Source organism: Mustelus asterias, chromosome 12, assembly GCF_964213995.1.
Source record: "Mustelus asterias chromosome 12, sMusAst1.hap1.1, whole genome shotgun sequence".
Taxonomy (NCBI): domain Eukaryota; kingdom Metazoa; phylum Chordata; class Chondrichthyes; order Carcharhiniformes; family Triakidae; genus Mustelus; species Mustelus asterias.
The window spans coordinates 41,949,445-41,972,572 of NC_135812.1; the positions used below are offsets into that span (position 1 = coordinate 41,949,445).

Genomic DNA, 23,128 nt, shown 5'->3' on the forward strand with positions numbered 1-23,128 from the left:
CTGCATGTTCTCCCCGTGTCTGCGTGGATTTCCTCCCACAGTCCAAAAGACGTGCTGGTTAGGTGAACTAGCCATGCTAAATTCTCCCTCTGTGTACCTGAACAGGCGCCGGAGTGTGGCGACTAGGGGATTTTCACAGTAACTTCATTGCACTGTTAATGTAAACCAACTTGTGACTCTAATAAATAAACTAATAAATTAAACTATTTTTGGGGAACTTGGAACATTTTTATTATGGTTGAGTAATCATTACCTCTAATTCCTCCCTTGCAGGGGTGTTATAAAATACTCCATGCGCAGCTGAACATTCCCGGGATCTCTCTGTCATGAAGGGAGCAATTCCGATACTCATCAGGGCTGTCCCATTTACAGCCTTGAGCCATTTATAGCCCCAGACCTGAGGGAGGCACTGAATATGGCTATCTCAATTACAGCCTTGAGCCATATATAGCCCATGAGACCAGAGGGAGATAATGGTGTAGTGGTATTGTCACTGGACTAGAAATTACCCAGGGTAATGCCCAGGGGTCACAGGTTCGAATCCCACATGGCAGATGTTAAAATTTGAACTCAAATATCTGGAATTTAAAGTCTAATGATGACCATGAAACCATTGTCGATTATCGTTTTTAAAAAAAAATCTGGTTCACTAATGTCCTTTCGGGAAGGAAATCTGCTATCCTTCCCTGGTCTGGCCTATATGTGACTCCAGATCCACAGCAATGTGGTTGACTCTTAACTGCCCTCTGAAATGACCCGGCAATCAACTCGGTTTAGGACAATTAGGAATGGGCAATAAATGCTGACCCAGCTAGTGGCGCCCACATCCCATGAACAAATTAACAAAAAAAATCCTTGCTGTTGGTTTGTCTTGTTTGGGAAAGGTCTGCGATTCAGACAGTTGCCTCAGAAATGGAAAATTCCTCGAACTTGATATCAATCAGTTCATATCAGCAACCTGGCATCTCCTGAGCCTGAAGGAAGCCACATGGGATTCAATTTTCCAAGTATTATTAACATCAATTTAAATAGTTTGTTACCTTTAGGCTCTATGGTATGCACCCAAGGTAAAAAAAAATTGAGTTATCATTTAAAATCATTTATCTCATAAGATGAGACATGTTCTTCAAAAATCATAAGTCATGAAGCAACAAGATGCTGTACTTAACTCTCAGGCTCTCATTTACAATCAGTTTTTATCATTATATTTTATGTTGTGATTTAAATGACACCCACATTTTGACGCAATGATGCAACCAGCTTTCTCTCAATTGGGCATGACTATATAAAGTCTATTCTTAGTCTATTAAAGGTCATTGAAAGTGTTATTGATGAGATTTAAGTGATGATTCTTGCTGTTAACAGAGCCTTCAAAGTCGCCAGCACCTGTGACGACAGCAACAGGGCCCTCGTTGTCGATAACATTTACTGCCCCAGCAGTGGAAAGCTCTGCTGACCCAACAGCCACTTCCACCTCCATTTCTACTATTGTCTCCAACCCTCTGCTGGCCAGTTTGAAAAAGATGCAGAACTGCACAAATTCAGTTACCAGTTCAGGTGTGTAATAATGGGCCTGTGCTAAAAGCACCTAACCACTGAGTTTTACTTCACTGTGTGTGCAAGGATTAGAATAAATACCTTTTAAGCATCAGCACAATAACTTAAGAAACATCAGGCAGAATAGGCCTTTTGTGGGTACCACCAGAATCCTTGTCTCTGCTAAGCTAATTATTCAGCATTGTCCAATGATGTGTTGTTCCGGTTGTTAATGGACATGGGCCTAAAGCAAAACGCTTCTTAATTTAACACAGTAGAAATCTCCGGCAGAGGTGTCACAATATGGTTGGTGTAGGAAAATGTCATGCCTCTGTTGTCGTTGCTCATCTGAGTTTGGATTAGGGGCAGAACAGAGGAGTTATTCTGCATTTGGCTGAGTGATCCCCGAACTGACCTAGCAGTGCTTGAAGCTGACACTGGGTGTTGACTATGGCATATTGTGATGTTGATACCTCTATCACAGAACCAGTGCCAAGGTGAACATGCATTTTCTTTAGGGGACAAAAAAAATTGACGCACAACTGATGATCTGATGATTTTTGTTCTTGGTTTTTACTGACTGACAAATGGATTTTTTCTGTTTTCATCCTGATTGTGTTGGGATGAGCCATCTCTCCACTTGTCACTCATCTAATTATTTGCAGGATCCCAGTCACTGTTCAAAGGCTTAACAATAAGGGCTGCTTTGATTAACTCACTAAAAATGTGATTCTCCTTTAACAGACTCTTGAATTGAAAAGATTCTCTTTAAAATCAGTGCTTTCCTTTTTTGTCTTTTAAAAGGCATTTGATAGCAAGATTAAAGTACATGGCATTAAAGGAACATTGGCAATACAGATATAAGATTGGCTAAGGGGAGCAGCAAGTATATAATAAATGGTTGTATTGTAAATTGGAAAGGTGTATGCACCGATGTTCCCCAGGGGCCAGTATTGGAACCAGTGCTCTTTTTGATACTTCTTGGACATACAGGGCTTAAATTTGAAATCTGTTGATGACAGGATACTCAATAATGTAGTTAAAAAGTGAGAATTGACTTCAGGAGGACATTGATAAAATGAGCATGAGTGCCAGATGAAATCTAACAGAATTGTGAAATGATATATTTTGTTCAGAAGAATGAGGAGTTGAAATATAAAGTAAATGCTACAATTTTAAGGGAGTTGAAGGAACTGCGAGACCTGTGAATGTATGTACATAAATCTTTGAGGGTGGTAGACCAAGTTGAGACGGCTACAAAAAAGCACATGGAATCCTTGGCTTTTTTAATATAGGCATGGAGTACAAAAGCAATCAAGTTATGCTGAACCTTTATCGAACACTGGTTAGACACAGCTGGAGTATTGTGTACAATTCTAGGCACTACACTTAAAGAGACATGTCCTCACCTTGAAGAGATTGCAGAGAAGATTCGTTGGAATCAGTTATGTGGAGAGACAAGAAAATCTGGCTTGTTAGCTTTGAAGCAATGGAAGCTAAATGAGTATGTGTGACACAGTGATTTGCACTGCTGCTTCACAGTGCCTTGCAAATCTTTTCCCTTTAAATTTATACAATCCCCTTTTAAAGTTATTATTGCATCTGCTTCACGTTCATCCCATTTCTGCTCCTATTTGATATGTTCATGTAACTTCCTGTGTAAAATAAAATGGTTCACCATGTCACCTCTGGTTCTTTTGACAGTTGCCTTAAATCTGTGCCCCCTGGTTGCCAACCTGTTTGCCACAGGAAACAATTTCGCTTCATGCACTCGATCTGGACCTGGGTTCAATTTTGCCTTGGGTGACTCTGTGGAATTTGCACTTTCTCCTCATGTTTGCGTGGGTTTCCTCTGGGTGCTCTGGTTTTCTCCCACATTCCAAAGATGTGCGGGTTAGGTTGATTGGCCATGCTAAATTGCCCATTAGTGTCACAGAGATTAGCAGGGTAAATACGTGGGGTTACGGGGATGGGGCCTGGGTGGGGTGCAGGCTCGATGGGCCGAATGGCCCCTCTCTGCACTGAAGGATTTCTATAATTCTGAGATTTGATAGGGATATTTAATCATAAATTGTTTAGATCGAGTGCATGAAGCAAAATTGTTTCCAGTGGCAAACAGGTTGGTGACCGGCGAGACAGATTTAAGGCAACTGTCAAAAGAACCAGAGGTGACATCGTGAAGCATTTTATTTTACACAGTGAGTTACATGAACATACAAAATAGGAGCAGAAATGGGATCAACGTGAAGCAAATGCAATAAAAACTTTAAAAAGGGATTCTATAAATTTAAAGGGAAAAGATTTGCAAAGCTGTTGGGCATGAGTGGGCAAGTGGACCAAGTCGTGAATGCAAGGGGCTGATGCTGATACAATAGGCTGAATGGTTGCCACTTGTGTTGTAACATTCTATGGTTCCATGATCATTTGCCAGTGTTAATATTTTGGATTGGAGCAGAGTGTGAAGGCTGCAAACAAGTGTGGGCCTCTTGCTACATTATCAGCCCATAATGTATTTCTGACAATCCAAAAAAAAAGTCCAGGTCAGAATTATATATTGTAATGGGGTTCCAGTGACATTTGTTACTGCTTCTAAACATTGCAGGGAGGGAGGTTCTGTGGAACTAATGGTGAAATTCTGCAGCGCATCCTGTAGATTTGTGACTGTGCTTTCAGGTGTCTAGCTCTGGAATTCCCTTCTTCAACCATTCTGCCTCTCTTGGCGGTGTTTCTTATAACTTGTTTCATTGAGCAAATTTTCATTCACTGCCCTAATGTGACACTGTTAGATTTTGTTTAATAATGCTCTTCTAGCATGTCTAGAAATGCAAATTGGAATTGCTAAGTTGAAGGGGTGGGTGCTGAGTTCAGTTTTGTGCTCTGTGAACCATTACCCATAAGAATCAGTTCTGCATTTGGAATGTGTTACAGATCTAGGTCTCCTGCAGTTTGACTCACTGCCCAAGTCTGAATTTGAGGCATAACCCAGAGAGTGCACCTAAGATTATAGCTTTTAAATTTTTTTTCTGAGAAACAAAAATGCATTGATACTTTTAATGGTATGTTGAGGGGAGGATTCATATTGGTGATTGCTGAGTTGCAAATGTATTGTTTTAGCTTTTTAAGCTAAAAAGGGGTGACACATCAGCACTGCGGTTAGCATTGCTGCTTCACAGCTCCAGGGACCTGGGTTTGATTCCCAGCTTGGATCACTGTCTGTGTGGAGTCTGCACGTCCCCCCCCGTCCCCCCCCCGTGTCTGCGTAAGTTTCCTCCCACATCCTGAAAGACGTGCTGGTTGGGTGCATTGACCGGACTGTGGCGACTAGGGAATTTCACAGTAACTTCATTGCAGTGTTAATATAAACCTTACTTGTGACTAATAAACTTTAAACTCTTGATTGCTGAGGTGGCTTATTATGTTACCTTTCTTTCCCTTCACAGATTCTGTTGATGGAGTGTCTTCAAGCAACGTGGTTAAAGCCTTAGAGCCTTCTGTTAATACTTTCAAGAGTGATTTATTGCCTCCTTCCACTACTACTGTTACTACTATGCCGATGACGACTGACATTGCAGGGTTTAAACCAATTGATGTTTTGAACTTTTCATGTTCCTCAATCAACCAGCCGCTGATAACTCCAATCAATAAGCTTGCCACCAAAGCCATCACCACCACCACTAACTCCTGCCAGCTTTCTGCTTTGGTTAGTGCACAAGAAAGTAAAGTTAGCAAAGGGCCTGAAATTAGTGTAGCTGCGCATTCTGGGAGTTCTGCACCTCCAAGCACAAATTTTAGCCTGCCGAGCACAGTGACTGTAATGCCAACGGTCATTGGTGCCCCAGCTCCGTCATCTGCTGGCACACCTGGGTTTAAGCCAGTGTTTGGTCTGCCAATGGCAAACCAGACCAACGTAGTCTCGACGGCTTTGAGTTTGGCAATGCCAGTTGCTACACCCACAACCTTGGTGGCATCAATAACATCAAGTCCTGCTACCTCAACTGTTTCATTCAAGCCAGTGTTTGGGAACTCTCCGGCACATGCAACATCAACCACCACATCCGCACCATTCACGTTTGGCCAGTCAACTCAAGCTGCAGTTGGTAATGAAACTACTGTTCTCACAACTTCTACAAAATCAAGTTCCAGTCTGTTCCCATTTGCAGCTTCCAATACATTGGCAAGTTCAAACGTTGATTCAGAAGCCAAGAGCTCAAAAACCCCATTTAGTTTTGGTTTAAATGTCGCTGTTTCATCAAAACCAAGTCCAGCACCCAATGCAAACAACAACTTGTCATCCCAGCAACTGTTTCAGTTTGGTTCAAACCCTTCAACAACAACCACCACTGCTGCAGCCAGTGCTGTGTTCCAGTTTGGGAAGGGCCCCGGGGATACAGCTGCAACATCAGCTGGCCCACTAGCTGCCTTTGGACAGGCAACAGTGGTTACAAGCCAGGCATCAACAAGCATTGCATCCACTTCAAATTTATTTGGGAGTTTTACCCCTTCAGTGTCAACACCTTCTACCACATCAAGCGGGCAGCATGCTCTCTCATTTGGAAACTCAGCAAAAACCTCCTTGTTTGGTAATGCGGCAAACGCACCGCCTTTTGGAGGGCCGACTACCCAACTAAACTTTGGAAGTACAGGGAGCAAATCAACATTTGGAACTAATGCTGTAGCAACTCAACAGACGCCAAGTAAAACTCCCGCCTTTGGCAATGCTGTTACTCCCTTCAACTTTGGAACTTCTGCTGCTAAGTCAGCCTTTCCAAGCACCACTTCACAGTCTACGTTTGGAACTCCCAGCCAGCCAGTGTTTGGGGGTGCTACAGCTCAGACTGCATTTGGATCAACTTCCACACAACCGGCATTTGGCAGCACCTCTGCAGCTTTCTCATTCGGCACAACCACCTCTTCCACTACTGCTCCAATATTCAACGCTACTAAGAGTTCAGGTGCTGGTACAACTGGGTCAATCTTTGGCTCCTCACAAGTGGTTGGCTTTGGTTCATCAAATCAGCCAGCTGTAACAACTACCGGTTTCACTATTGCTGCATCAAATCCAAATATGGCTACTGCTGGCTTCTTTGGTTCAGGTCAGAGTGGATTTTGCTCTTCAAACCCTTCCGTCCCATTTGCCACTTCCACCTCAACGTCATCATCTCAAAATATGTTTGGTTCGACATTGACTAACCAGAGCCAGCAGAACCAGAGCACTCCACAGTTCAACTTTGGAGCTACCAATACTGTTGAGAACAAACCTACCTTTGGAGGTGAGTGAAGCTTTATTCCTAACCTGCCATTCAAAAGATTGTTGGGGTTTGCTGCATATGTTTCTCCTTAACAGCAGTTTGTGTGGCCTTGTGTTCCCAATTACTCAAATTCTGATATTACTTTGCTAGAATCTACAGCTGGGCCCTTCAAATTGGTTTGCACCTCTCATTATCATGCTTTCTTATAATTGACTGACTTAGTTTAATTTAACTTCTTACATTGGGCTTTTGGTGTTTTGTGTTCCTCTAAGTGAGGGATACCAGTGGTAGAGATTGGATTTTTTCTGCTTTTGGGCAGCAGTGGTAAAAGGCACTCCAGTTGTTGGTCTGACATATTAAAATTAGCCACTGTTCCATGTCTGTGTCTCAGACCAGCAGTCCCATTACACTGGTGAGTTTTCCATTTTTTGTATTGTCTGTTATGTTGTCCAGTGTGTTCACAGTCAGAACTAGATTGAGGATATCTTCATGGCAGACTTGCAGTACTTTCTGCCAATTCCTCATGTAAAGGTGTTGAATTCTTCTGGTGTGTGACTGCATAGCAGCTGCCATGTGCTCTGACTGTCCCCAAGTGAAGTGAAGGATGATTTTTGAAATGTAGTCATTGGCTATGCCACATTTGCCTGCATGGTAACAATGTGTATAAGATGATTCCTCAAAAACAAAGATGAATAACCAGTTAATTTGATTGTACTACTCATCAGAATTTTGTACTCCTCTTTGAAATAATGCCATAGGATCTCCTTTCTGACCATCTGAATGAGCCTGAGTTTGTTAAATATCAGTTTGGTGCATTTGATCTTGATTTAATTACAAGTACAAATTGGAATGAATAATCAAGCTTCTTGATTGAACTTAAATTTGATTCTAAGTCCAGACTAATTATTCCTTGTTCACCACCATAATGACCCAACTTGTGTTGAAGCTGCTGTCCATAACGTGACCTGCACCAAGTCCCATTAACTGACTGTGATTTCTGGCAACCCCTTGGTCTTCATGCCTCGTAGTATATTTGTTTACAAAGACATTGGTAGGCCAATCTTCAGCATTGCTTTATGGCAGGCTAAAGACAATTCTATTTACTCTATACAGTTCTGTTCTGAACTCTGTTGGGATTTCTCGACGATGAAACTTACTAAGACACATTGTGTTTTATTTGTACCATTACTTTCTTTTCGGTTTTGGAGGACAGGCATTTTGTGAATATGAAAAATAAGTCTCAGATTGAGAGTTGGACTTGAAAGCAGCCGGAGCCCAAGATTATTAACCCGTTTTACACTGCAAGTAGAATTTTTAGGTATTCAGCACAGGAACATTCTGTGCTTTTAATTCAGTTATTTTAACAAATTGATTTTGATCTGTAGGTGTTCGATTTGGTTAGTATTGAAGTTACTTGTCCATGGGATACTTTTTATTCTGGGTCAGAGGGGAAAATTCAGATGTTACAATCTCGTTAGAAAAAATTGCTGTTCCTGTCCAACACATCGAGTCCTTCATTGAGGTATTCATCCAAGGCACTGGTTGCTCAAGTTTCCCTTAATCTTGAGAGTCAAACTAAAAATGGACGTTGCGAAAGTGTCCTTTTTACAGAGGAATGTTGTGACCAATTGAAGTGTCCCCACTGCTGCCCCACTTCAGATCAAGTATCTCAACTTCGGTATATCCTGAGATTTTGTGGTCTGTTGGAGTTTATATGAAGTTGTAATTTTAAATTGTCTGCTAAACTTGTGTGCATAAGATTCAAATACTTATATTGAGCTCAAAACACTGCCAGCACCTATTTGACTTCAATCTCTGGACAGATTGTGCAGGTTCAGATTTTTAAAGTTAACAGAACTTCAGTCTTTTAATGTAATACTACCTGAACATTTTGGACATGTTAAAAACCAACCGTTAATGTGGTCCAGTAACCTGATTATTTAAGTTTTGATAATGCTTTTGATAGTTTTGGTGATAATTGAGCTAAATTTGTGCATAGGAATGCAGCATCAAAGGACTGTCAGGCACCTTAATTCATCCACTGAGGGGAAGCTCCTTCTGTTTCCTCCCTACTTTTCATCCTCTGCTCATCACTTGTAAAAAAAAACAATCCTAGTTTTGCTTTTCATATGTGGGACAGTCACTCCTTGTCAGACAGTCTTAATTTTGAAGTTGTTTTTAGGATCTATCCTTGTATATATTTGACTGTTTTAAACCTGGGTTCTCCCTTATTTCTCTCATCTTTGAATGCCACACCTCTTGGGTCAAGGGACCAGTTTCCTCAATCTCCTTTCAGCCACCATCAGCAATTAAATGCCTATCTTATGACTTTAACCAAACCTAATATAAGCATGACTTCCTCTAACTTGTACTGTGTTGATAAGGTGATTTAGTTCAGAATTCTTTTTTCTATTTCAATACTACTGTTTAGTGGCTGGATGTATTGTTAGGCTTAGCTGTTCTTTGACTTTAGTTCAACACTATTGTTGGAGTTGACGTTACACGCTTTTTCTTCTTGCGGTGCTTTCTACTCATCAATAAATTTAATGTATTTTCTTTTACCCCATACATCCTTTTGTCTAATTTTCTATCTCAGAATTGTCTATCCCTCTTAATTTTTATATAATCTACAATAGTAACTAAAATACATCCCTACATAACTCCTGCAACAAATAACCCTGTTTTCCCCTTAACCTATTTCTTATCCATTCACAAAGTTAATTCAATCCTTTTCCCTTTGAGCTTAATCAGCAGCTGATTGTGTGGAACTTTGCATATTGAATTTGGTAAATCTAGGTATAGTTAGGATTTTTCCTTTGTTCATTTGACATGTCTTTTGTCATGGGCATTGGTCGGACATCATGCAAATTGATGTTGGGTCTCGCTCAATATTATTGCACAGATCATCAAATTTACCCCCGATAGATTTCATTTCATTGAACAAGTGTCCCCCTCACTGCATTGGAAGATAAGTCTTTGTATAATTGTGTTTCTTTATCTGACTCCTGTCCTCATGATGCTGACCTCTATTGAAGTATACTTCCCTGGGTATTTTGTCCGAATTACTATTCTTTGTGTGAGCCAGCCGCAGGTGACTGTCTGTGTGGAGTATCCATATTCTCTCTCTGTCTGAATGGATTTCTTCCGGGTGTTCCGGTTTCCACCCACACTCCAAAGATATATAGGTTAGGTGGATTGGCCATGCTAAATTGACCCTTTGTGTCAGGGGGATTCGCAGGGTAAATACGTGGGGTTATGGGGATAGGGCCTGTGTGGGATTGTTGTTGGTGCAGGCTCGAAGGGCTGAATGGCCTCCTTCTGCACTGTAGGGATTCTATGACTAGCAATGGTCTTGGCAAAGATCTCTTTCTAACAGCTCTGTACCAATATCCTCCAGTTGATTGTGAGCTGTTGCAATTCTGAATTGAAGAGCTGAAGAGAGACATGACTGGGTGGCGTAGTGATATTGTCACTAGGCTACTAATCCAGAGACCCAGGGTAGTAATGCTCTGCGGACCCGGGTGCAAATCCCACCATGGCAGATGGTGAAATTTGATTTTGATAAAACAATTTGGAATTAAAAGTCTACTGATGACCATGAAACCATTGTCAATTGTCATAAAAACCTATTTGTTTCACAAGTGTCTTTTTGGGAAGGAAATCTGCCAGTCTTGCCTGGCCTACATGTGACTCGGGGACAATTCAGGATGGGCAACAAATGTTGGCCTAGCGATGCCCACATTCCATGAACAAATCATTTTTTTTTTAAATGTTCAATTACAAACGTGTTTATGACCAGTATCCAATCAGGATTACTGGATAGCAGTGAGGAGTTAAAGTCCGGGCTGATTTTCTTCATATGGCCCACAGATTTTCCAAGATTACAGGGAAGACGGCAGGGAAATGACATTAGATTGGATAACCCAAATGAAAGTGTTATAATCAGCATACAGGCTTAAACTGCTTTATTCTGCGCTACAGTTTCTGATTCTGAATGATCATACTTAGATTCATGCAGCCAAGAGTTGGTGCCTTCTAATCCCTCTTGTGTGGAAGCAGTGCTGATATCTTAAAATATCAAAATAAAAAGCAGCTTTGATAGTCCAGAAGCTACATGGTAGAGTTAATATAATTAGTAATTTATTGCTTTAAAGGTTGGATAAAATTGAAAAATCCTTGTTTGAATTATTGAAATTGACCCATTTAAAATCTAACCTTGGCCAGTGGAGAAGTTATAAACAATTGAGAGGTTTTTCAAGTCCAGGTTTGCTCAATCAATTATTGTACAGTGTGGGAAGAGTGATGGTTAGAAGTCGTAAACAGTGGCAGTGCTTAATTTGTTTAATTATTACCTATCAATAGTGTGAATTAATAGAATGGCTCGATTTAATATGACCAGAGTTGTTGGATCTCAAATCATATGGATTAGATTTTAACATTGAATGAAGTGCTTGCTAAGGCAGTGTGAATTAGCTTGGCAATGTGATTGGTTTAAGTGGCAGGTTCCATGAATGCATCCCAAATTCAATTTAATTCGCCTGAACTATGTGGATCAGAATTTCCCCAGAAAAACTATGCAGTCCACTTCACCATATTGGCTCCAAAGTTACATTGACAAAGACATGATTTAAGGCAGTGGTTCCCAAACTTTTTTCACTGGGCCGCACTGAATTTTTTATTGATAAGAAATACATTCAAAAACAAAAAATAAAAACAACTAGCAGTGCTTGATTCATAACATAGAACCACAACTACTTTATAATATGATCGTGGGACATCCAGAAAGGATAAAACAATGCTTGTTCAAACCATGTTTAAATGTTTCTTTGATTGTCCTTGAATCTTCCCGCCACACTTGCCATCCTCTCTCGCCGCACCAGTGTGGCGTGCCGCACCCTTTGGGAACCACTGATTTAAGGGATTGAAGACATAGTCAAACTTATGGATTTTGAAACTTTTGAAAGCAGAGCATGGTACACAAGTGCGGAGTGAATCCACGGATAAGAATTACCTTTGCATGTGTGGAGTATCATAGCTAAAGCTGATCCTATTCTTCTGTAATATCCACATATGTTTTCCAGCCAGAGTTAGTAACAACATTCAGGAATCATTGCAGATTGTGGAAGTTCTTGTATTGCTCTCCAGTGGTTATTTGTTCCTACGTAATCCAGTTCCTGTGGAGAAAGCTGAATTGCTGTAGATGAACCTTCAAAAGGTGGTGTTGAAGCCAGTGTGAGTCTGCCTGAAATAGTATGAACGCTTTAACGATTAATTGTTGCTGGTGACAGTCACCTTTTTTTTCCCACTAGGGTTCAACATTGGAACTCCCAGTTTGAACTTTGGGACTGGTAAGTTAATGCAATGTTGCGGTGTTCTGTAAGCTTTGGCTGCTCACTATTGGCTATTTTCTACCAGTAGCAAAGAAGACATGTTAAAACAAAAACTGTCTGCTTTAGAAGATCATTTTGACTTGATTCTGCTGCCTCTGCTCCAGCAAGCCTAGCTGCTTAACGGAAATGGCACAGCTCTTTCTGTAGATTATGCAGTTGTTAATAACCTTAGCTGCTGCTGCAGTAGTTACCTTTCACTTAACCCTGGAAACAGAAAATTGGAGCAATCTATATACATAACAAAGAATTGATTTTCAAATGAAAAGTAAAACATTATTCCTTATCTTATAGCATTGCATCTATCTAGATAACTATTGTACTATAAAATTATCAGCATAATAGTTGGCAGTTGCAATTGAGTTGTTTTCTTACACTTCACCCTGACACTATCAATAGCTGGTTCCTTCTAGATAGGTGGTAATATGTGCCCAAATATTCCACGTAAAATGTGTACCTCAGGAAATTAGAATATGCATTGTTTCCATTGCCAGATCACCAAGGTAATTCTAGCTGCGTGCTGTTACGACCCTATAAGGGTGTTAACTATTAAAAGAAAGGAATCCCTACAAATGGGAAGAACCTGTGAGCAAGATTTTACTTTTTAAAACTTTTACTGTAACAAACCAACTAAAATCAACCTAATTCAAACATCAATTGACAAAGAATATTTCAAACAAAAGTAAATTTCACTTTAAATAATCGATACAACAAAGGTGTATGTAATGTAATTGCAAGCACTGTCATTACTTCCTGAACAACCATGGGACTGCATGCAATCTCTGTCTTTCCAACTCTGTTAAGAACCCCACTAAGAGTCTCTCAAACCCCCAAAGGATAATTGAAACACCGGTTCTTAGTGGTGTATATTTCATTTTAAATAATGTTAGGAATCATGTACAACCCAGTGAGGAACCAGTCCACTTGCTGTGTGAACAATTGGAGTAAGAGTATTTATTAAAGTAAAAGAAAACAATAAAAATATTAATAAACACTGACATTTAATTATGAGTAACTAAACACACCATTTTATCTGAAATTATCTCTTGTTCCCAAAAGATATCCACGTTCCATGAACTCACTGGGACACCCCTTTTCCCAAAAAGCATTCAATTTCGTGACCCTCAGACAAATCCAGATACTAGTTACCACACAATACAGCTTTGGTGACCAAGTCTCAGAAAACGTCTTTTCCTGGTTCAGCGAAGACTCAAAACGATGTTTGAGAGGAGATTATCTGAAATCTGCTGTGGAATGTTAGATGGAACAGGCCTCTCTGACTGTTGCATGGAAAACTGACCTCTCTCCCTATGAGGATGCTGGCAGTTATTTTGTTCAGTTTCTTTTATGTTCCACCCTATGGATTGGGCTTCGTACCTCAGATTCCTTGCCTTTAGAAGTTATTATTTGAGTAGGTGCACTGATCTCTGGTAAATAGTTTTTCTAATATGGCAATTTGCACCTCAGTTTCTCTAGATACCTGCTAATCTTGTTACTGAGCAAATTGCACCTCATTATTCCTCTCGGTGTCTGCGAATCTTGATACTTTGTTATTTTTGTCATCAAGGTCAACTGTCAACTATGTTAACTTCCCAAATTTCTGAATAACTCTTGTCTCCACTTCAGCCCTTGAGTTGCTGAACTCCAGAGACTCCCTTCTCCAACACTTTTAAATGGGCTGGTTGTCTCTGGTCACATTGAAACAGCAACACTGCATCTTGTCCAAACCATTTCCCCTTCTGGTTTTGATCTCTTGCTCTTTCCATCTATATAACGCACCCAGTGTCTGCTCTATTTTCAGAGACCTGTTTCAACGCCAAGATTTTTTCGAAGACTGACAAACAGAAAATGGTTAAATTTGGATAGAACCTTGCTTGTTTTCTCTTTTTTACATGTATTCTCAGTGAGTTCAGAACTGCTGAACGGAGAAAATACTGGCTGTCCCAAACCGATGCAAATGGCTTTTTATTTACCCTTCTTAGGTTGCCATGGTGATAAAAAGCTGAGGTCATATTAGGTTCCAAGAAACATTCACTATGCTGAAATCAGGAAACCAATTAAAAACCCTTTTTCAGAATACTCTCCAGCCCACTTGCTCTTAAAGAGACATCACACTAAAGAAAGCAGCCTTCACAGCATGCACTGTTAGGCTTAAAACTATCTTGAGACTTGATGGGGGTCACGTACTCGGTTCTTATTTTTATGACTTAGCAAGGATACTTGAAAATCCAGAATGGTGATGCAGTCTACATTAAAACAGCACCTGAGCAAGTAGGACTTCAAGGTTACGAAGCAAAATTGAGGGCAGTAGGAAAACCCTTCAGTGGCTAAACTCCCTAAACACAGGAAGCTGTTTATAATTGTAGAAGGTTCAGGGCATCATTGACTTCCTCAGATTAGTGACATTAGCTCAATCATCTTGGTGTACTTCATGAATCATCCTTGGGATAAGGTCATGAGTGAGGAAAACGACAGGTGTTTCTACATGTTTCAGCCAGATTTTTCCACTTAATTACAAAGCAGCCCACACCTGTCTGCAGGAAGTCTTGGGTCACGTCTGATTTTAGGCTGACATGTGATAGGTAACATTAACCCATATATTTCAGACAGTGATTGTCTCTTACAAGAAAAGACCCAACCCCTTCTGTTGCTGCATCTCCACCCATTAACGTAAAGGAGGTCCCATTGTTAGCTTAACTGGACCAGCCATATTAACACTGACATGAGCAGGACAGGCTGGAGAAGTGGCTAATTTCTGATGCCTCAATGCTTATTCACTATAGAGATCAAATGAGCATTGTAATGAAATACACAGCACTGGCCTGCTTCAAAACAGCTCAACACCATCCAGGGCACAGCAGGCTGCATGCTCTGTGTTTCTGTCACTGATCTCAATATCCACCCACTCCTCTCCAGCTGAAGAACATATGGGTGAATTTAGCAATTCAGAAATCTAATTTCATGAGCACCTTGCTGCCCATAATGTCTACCAGCAAGAAGAGAAGCAATGACAAAGTAGTACCATCACCTCTAAATCACATTCCATCTTGATGTAGCTATTCTTCCTTTGTCATCACTGGGGCAGAATCTTGGAACTCCCTAACGAACTCTTATGTGAGCATCATCACTGTAACAGCTATAGGAAAACTTACCACAGTACCACCTCAGACAACTGGGGATGAGCAACAAATGCAGTGTTGTAATATTGCCCTCATCCTGAGAGTATCGTTTTGTTTCAAAAACTGTAATGTACTTTTTGAATGGTCCCCTTCCAAGATATTCCTCTGAGTGTTAGTGCTTTTTCCATGCAGGCATTTTGCACAAGTGCTAACTCTACATCTGACAAATCATTGCTAAATTGCCCAATTCTTGTATTTTTTTCTTCTCTCGGCCTTTCAGAATTTGTAGGCAGTGGGTGTGAGCAAGTCCTTTCCAATAATATATTTAGCATTGTATTGCTAGCATGTTAAGAAAATAGGACTGAAACCAGTACAGATGAGTGATTTATTGTATATTTATTTGGATAGTAGACATGTCTGGGATGTCTCCTACAGTTGAATAGCCCACCAATGCTCAAATGTAAAGAATGGCTATTTAACAATGTATTAGAATGCTGGCACGGCTTTGCAAACATATCCACAGGGGTCAGCATCTCAAATAGGAGAAAATTATTTTTTGGAAAAAGTGAAACCTTGGCCTTTCAGAAATGGCCTATTAGATAAAGTTTGTGCGTTTGCCATTTTAGCTTGTTTTATGGAGATAGACTGCATCTAGCACATGTTTTATTTTGTGAATGCAGTTGAGCATTTGTTCCTCATTCTGCAGTACAGCCCTAATCTCTGGAATTCCCTTCTTAAACCTGTCCACCTTTCTGCATCCTTCTCTTTCCCCCTTTTAAGATTTACCTTTAAACCTACCTCTTTGACCAACCTTTGGTTATCTGAGCTGCTTATGTGGCCGGGTTAAGTAATGCATCTGAAGCACCTTGGGATGTGTTATTATGTGGGGTGTTGTTGGCTAATTGTTTGCTTACCTTTACTGCAATTCCCGGCATGAGTAGGGTTTTCCCCGTTCTCCAGCTCAATCATTTAGAGCCCAGGTACAGGGAGTCCCAGCACAGCAGCAGCTTATATTTATAAAACACTTTAAAAGTAGCCAAACACCCCCAAGTTCACAGGTATCATCAAACAATGTCTAACACTGAGCAGATAAGTAAATAGAGACAAGTTTTTGAAACATCTTAAAGGAGGAAAGCTAGATAGAGAAGCAGAAAGGTTTAGACTGGAAATCCAGAGCTTCAGGACCTTGCAATTTAAGGCAAGCCATCAATGGTGGGTGGTTAAAATCGGATGTGCAGGGTACCAGAATTCGAGGAATGCAGATACCTTGTTAAGGTTGGAGGAGATCACAAATATAGGAAGGGACAAGACCAGAGAGGGATTTGAAAACAAGGATGGAAATCCTACAATTGAGGCAATGTAGCACAGGCATGATGCAGGAACAGAACTTAATGCATGTTGGAATATAAGCAACAGAGTTTTGTATGACCTCGAATTTACTGAGGGATGGCACAGTAGTTAGCATTGCTGCCTCACAGCACCAAGGACCTGCTTTCAATTCTGGTCTCGGGTGACTTTGTGGAGTTTGCACATTCTCCCCGTGTCTGTGTGGGTTTCCTCCGGGTGCTCTGGTATCCTCCAACACAGCAAAGATGTGCAGGTTAGGTTGATTGGCCATGCTAAATTGCCCCTTGATTAGCAGGGTAAATACATGGAATTATGGGGGTAGGACCTTGTATGGGGATTTTCTAGGGGCTTCCCCCTGGTGCTACGTATTGAGCTGAACTCAGCTAATACAAAGACTCGCAAAAGACAGTATGCAGTTAAAGACATTCTTCTTTGACCATTACGCATTGGGAGGGAGAGAGAGACGGAAGGTTCCAACTCCTCTCTGCCGTTACAGTACATGTGTAAGACAGATATACATTTTCGAATGTGTGTTTGTCCCGCTCAGCCTGTCATCCAAACTGGATGATCCAATTGCATTAATACACATTATTTACCATGGCCAATAGCATTTTACCTTCTAGCAGAATTGAGAATTCATTGGTCAACCGGTTGCCTAGTAACCTTACGTGCGCAAATCCGATGGGTTCATTGATCACCCTCACCACCTGTAAACCATGGGAATAGAGAGGGAGTCACTTCCCTCTGTCTGCATGCTACGCTTTGTCAGTAGAAGCTGAATGCTTCCATTCACTGCAACCAGAAACTAGATGCCTCCATTCATTTTAAAACCTTGGTAGCTTGCAGCTGCAGGGTCTCCTACTGATAATAGAGAATATATTCTGTACCTTATTGTTTCCAAAGAATGTGGCCTTTCTAGTTCTGCTCGTTTCCCATTATGCTTTGGGGCAACCTGCATCTTGGCCAAAACTTACAAGACATTTAATAATAAATTAAATTCTACAATACGTGTTCAAAATTCCCTACCAATTATTAGATATGTGTCTATGCAGACAATACCTTTGCATGAGATTATATATATATATATATATAAGGCACACTGTGATCCCTATTCTAAACTAGTCTACTTTGTTTTAATATCTTCTGTACCCACTTAGAGTCATAGAGGTTTACAGCATGGAAACAGGCCCTTTGGCACAACTTGTCTATGCTGCCCTTTTTTTTTTAAACCCTTAAACTAATCCCAATTGCCTGCATTTGGCCCATATCCCTCTATACCCATCTTACCCATGTAAGCTTTTTAAAAGACAAAATTGTACCCGCCTTTACTACTACCTCTGGCAGCTTGTTCCAGACACACACTACCCTGCGTGTGAAAAAATTGTCCCTCTAGACACTTTTGTATCTCTCCCCTCTCACCTTAAACATAAGCCCTCTAGTTTTAGACTCCCCTATCTTTGGGAAAAGATACTGACTATCTAGCTGATCTGTGCCCCTCATTATTTTATAGACCTCTATAAGATCAACCCTCAGCCTTCTACGCTCCAAGGAAAAAAGTCCCAGTCTATCCAGCCTCTCCTTATAACTCAAACCATCAAGTCCCAGTAGCAACCGAGTAAATCTTTTCTGCACTTTCTAGTTTAGTAATATCCTTTCTATAATAGGGTGACCAGAACTGTACACAGTATTCCAAGTGTGGTCGTACCAATGTCTTGTACAACTTCAACAAGACTTCTACAGACCTGGATAAGATTGTTGTTGGTGCAGGCTCAATGGGCCAAATAACCTCCTCCTGCACTTGGGAATTCTATGTTTCTATGACTGGTCAGGAGTGTACTAGAGATCTCGAGCTAGCAAAGGTGAGGAGAGGGCTTCAGCAACAAATGAAATACGGTGGAGCCAAGTTGGGCAATATTATGCAAATGGAGTCTTGATGCTGTAGGTGTGTGGTTGGAAGCTCACCTTGGAGGTCAGATAGGCCACCATGTTTGCAGGCAGTCTGGTTTGATCTTGGGTGGTTGTCAGGCAGGGACCAAAAACAAAGGCTTTAGTGTTTTACCTGAATTTTCATTAAATTGTCTCCTTGAGAGTGAACAAGGATTCAGTGTTCATTTGCATTGAGTCCAGATTAAAATTGGAGCCCATATTAAGTGAAATGTTCTTCATATTTGAAATAACAAGTATGGAGGTGAAGGGCAGGCTACAGGTGCTGAATGAGGGCATGGGCCCAGCGGAAACCTCCATGGTAGCTGTGGAAAATAGCTAACTAAAATCAACCACACTTTCAATGAAAACATCATCCAAGGATTGGAAAAGTATAAATGTAACGCTAAAGGTAACCCTGGGGACTCTTGGTCAATAGTATGTAAAGCATTGCTGGATATCCTGAGAGAGAATCATTCATTAAAGGAAGCAGTGTGGTTTTGTGGGGCTGTAAAGTAAAAGATTTGCATCTGTAGTATTAGAAATTTCTCATTCGTACAAAAACTAAGACCTTTTTGTATTTTCTGCTAATTCTGTACGAAGTGGATATTCAACAGCTTCATGTCTTTTCCTGTTCTTCCAGGGACTGCTGCACCTGGTTTTGGACAGAGTACTCCAAGCGGCAGTTTTTCCTTTGGGACCACTGGCGCTCCAGCAACAAACTTTGGGAGTCCAGGAGCAAGTGCAGCAGCAGCAGCATCAGCATTTGGTGAGAGAGTACCCATCGTCTCAGAGCCCTGTAATGTATAACATAATCTGCTTCACTTTACAAGTTCCATTGAGTGTCCCTAGCAGTTACACCCATTTAATGAGCCCACGTGGCTCTTTGATGCAGCGTAAAGGTTCTACATGTTCCCCCTGTGGCTTGATGGATGGGGGAATTTGTAGAATATGTTTATTGACAGGAGATATTCATCATATCAGAGCATGATTCCTATATATATGAGTATCTTTGATCAAATAAGTCATTGGAATGTCAGTGGTATCAACCGATCAGACATTAGGGATTGGTTGCGTCGTGAGCAAGGTCTATTTCATCCAGCTATCAAAAAAGCCAAAGCAGAGAATTCACTGAAGCTTCTGGGAAATAGATGCCTCTGGGGGAAAACCCCATGGCATTTGCAATTGGAGTAAACAAAATCCTGCAAGCCCAGCCAACTGCACTAACTCAATGTACTTCAGCCAGTGTGTTGTCATTAGGCCCCTATATGCAAATCATCCCCTCAAAAAAACAGATGGTCAGTAACTGTACTGACAGGTACTCCATGCACAATCAAAAACTGAGACCCTGTTAAAAAGACATTGTTTCTATAACCTTGGCTTCAAGCTTATCTAAGGCGAAAACACAGATGTGGGCTGTCAATTTCAGTCCATATGCTTTCCCGTATAGTATTAAAGATCAGGGAGACTTTTTTAACAATTCATTCTCAGGGTATGGGTTTAATTGGCATTTATTGCCCATTTCTGATTTTGTACTGTGGCTTGCTAGGCCAATTCAGATGACGGTAAATTGAAAATATTATTATGCAATTGGGTGGCATGGTAGCACAGTGGTTAGCACTGCTGCTTCACAGCTCCAGGGACCTGGGTTCGATTCCCGGCTTGGGTCACTGTCTGTGTGGAGTTTGCACATTCTCCTCGTGTCTGCGTGGGTTTCCCCCGGGTGCTCCGGTTTCCTCCCACAGTCCAAAGATGTGTGGGTTAGGTTGATTGGCCATCCTAAATTTGCCCTTAGTGTCCTGACATGCGTAGGTTAGAGGGCTTGGGTGGGATTGTGGCCGGTGCAGACTCAATGGGCCGAATGGCCTCTTTCTGTGCTGTAGGGTTTCTATGATTTCTATGACGATTAAGGTCAGGCTGTTTTGGGACAGCAAGCTTCTCACTAAAGCAGTTAGCCACCTTATTAAGTTATGACAGTTGGCCACATTTTTCAATGTCCAGATTTTATTTTCCAACTAAATTCAAACTATTAAGACTGTTATGGTGGGTTTTAGGTTTGCAATCTCTGGATTATTTGCCGTCTAACCCAACACTACATCACCATATCCTTGCAGGCAACAGTTAAAAGCCTTGTGAAGCAATTAAACAGAACATGCCTTCATAGTTAAATCTTGACAAGAGTCTTTCAGCACTTAGGACATTTGTTCAGGAAACTAGTTTCTAACGGGGAATCACAACGTTTACCTCTAAAATTACCTGTTAACCAGTTGATCAACGTGATGAAGCTCCAAAGAAGCTGCACAGCTATCAATTGACTTCAGAACAAATTGAGGAGTATATTAGGCAGACACTGATTGCAGGGGTGTTGTACTACACATGAAAGTTCGGGAACATTAGAAATCTTCAGGTGCTGTTGAACTTTTGAGGATAATCCAAGGGTTAAGTTAAATGGAATTGTTAGACTTTGATCATCTCTGCATGCTACATAACAGGACTCCTAATACACATTGATCTCAGCCTCTGTTATAAGCAGAGTAAAATGATAGCTTGTCCTAATTGTATAACAAGGCGCCTCCTCTCAGATTTGTTTTTAAGACATTTCTACATAATGGCAGGTGTTCATGTAAAAGCTTTAAGTGTGAAGATCTATACTTTGAGAAGGAATTGTGATTCAATGTGCATCGTCATACACCACCATGTCCCTTGTGCTGTGAATTTTAAATGTAGATTTGTAATCATCCATTTGGGTTCTCCAGCTGATAAAAGCAACGACAAAACAGTGGCGCATGTCTGTAGTTGGGCTTGTCCAATCTTTGCTGAGCTCAGTCTTTTCTCCAGATATGTGCCTGTACTGTTTAATTTATGGGCCCTGGCCTAATGTCTCTAACACTTTGAACAAAAAATGCATCGTACTCTTGTCAGGTAATCCAAGCAGCACTTGGGAATGCGTCGTGTCTCCACACAAAGCAATTCCCTCATGATCTTGGCCTACTGTGGACAGTCTTTTTATGGGGTCAAGGGACAGAGGAGAGTTTCCACATCCTATTAATATCGGTGCTCATGGATTAACCGTGCCTTCAATTCTGTTTCTCCCAGCAGCAACACCGACCTTTTCCATAGGAGCTGGATCTCGACCTACTGGAACCAGACAGAGATTGCAGGCTCGACGGCAACACGTACGGAAGAGATAGACATTGGAAATGTGAATGGCGCAAATGAACATTGTGTTGACTATTCTGAAAACCATTACCACTTTTTACTTTTGTACCCTAAACAACGCCAGTCGTGGATGTGCAGGCAACTGACCTCAAAAGCCGAGAATATATACTTGAGAAAAATAATGTTTAAATCTAGGTCTTTTTTTTCTCTGGGCTTGAACTGTCAACGAATGGCTTGTGGCTGCTGAAAAATATTTCGCTGCAACTGGACGGAAAGCTCGTTGGGACTGCAGTGAAGCCCTCGTCGTCTTAAGTTCATGCATCCTCTTTAAACTGACCACTGCAGAACAGTGATTTTAGTTTGGTTCAGGGTACAGCAGTAATGGGTGACTCAGTAAGCAACAGACATAGCTTTACTTGAAATGTTTTACTTTAAAGGTTGCTGTAAAATGCGATTTGCAGACCTTTCTGGACTGACCCTTTTTTGTACATATTGCTGCACTTGAAAACGTTTTTTAATTACATTTCTTAAGGGCACAATTCCCAGTAATATCACCACTTTCTGTGGTGTCTTCTGTCCAAAGGCAAAACTGAACTGGAGGCTAATGTTAAATCTTTTTTTTCCTTTCTTTTTGTATGCCCTCGCATTTTCCTTGGACACTTCATTCATTTTAGTTTACACCTGACATGAATTCTAACCCTTACTGAAACTTGGGAGAAGAAAATTTGTGCCTGTTTGAGTCACTTCTCAACATCCTTTGCTTTGCTGCCTACCTCTGTTCTTTATTTTTCCTCCTGTGAGTAGCTTCGTTTAAAATCTATGTTGTTTAGTTAGGTAAAGGAAACCAATCCAAATTGCTCTCCCCTTCCATACTACTCCTCCAGCCCCTCTCCCTTTCCCCACCCAAGTGTCAGATTTTTTTTATATACAGTAATGTTATCAGTGTTTGCTTGTATATCTCACTTTTTTGCTCAGTGAATCGAGTTTGGAGGAAAAATTTCAGTATGTGTGGCGGCATGTTAGTAATGCCGGACCTGGCTGGTTCATTGGATATATGTGAATCTGACTCTTGCTAATCTGACGCGATAGTGTTTTGCTACTATAACTGCGTGACACATTAAGCAGTGTTCTATGGAGAAATGGCAGTCATGGCTAGTTTTGGAGGAGGTTCCGAATACACAATATAGGACTCTCAAAAACAGATTTTAAAAATCCGGTGCTATAATGTTTAAAAAAAATACAAATTTTTTCAGCTTATACCAAAACTTTGGCTGGCAATGTTAAGAATTGTACATGTATACATATATACCGTGTATATTTTAACCGCGACTAGGTACTTGCATCTTATTGGGGTGCAGCTTGCAAACGTACCTGTTTTAATTTTCTTTATTAAAAACAAACTGATTTT

General features: G+C 40.8%; 1 protein-coding gene across 5 annotated transcripts in view; it reads left to right on the forward strand.

Annotated features, from left to right (window-relative positions):
* Positions 1-23,128, forward strand: part of pom121 (POM121 transmembrane nucleoporin) — a 57,207-nt gene extending 34,079 nt beyond the window's left edge. For 2 of the 5 annotated variants that reach the window (XM_078225081.1, XM_078225085.1), the window contains 5 exons: positions 1,366-1,557; positions 4,977-6,806; positions 12,095-12,133; positions 19,205-19,330; positions 21,658-21,890. In XM_078225081.1, coding sequence (XP_078081207.1) covers positions 1,366-1,557; positions 4,977-6,806; positions 12,095-12,133; positions 19,205-19,330; positions 21,658-21,752 — 2,282 coding nt within the window. In that variant the 3' untranslated portion in view covers positions 21,753-21,890. Of the gene's footprint in view, positions 1-1,365; positions 1,558-4,976; positions 6,807-12,094; positions 12,134-19,204; positions 19,331-21,657 lie in introns of all 5 variants that reach the window. The other 3 variants (XM_078225082.1, XM_078225084.1, XM_078225083.1) reach the window with 3 other exon arrangements.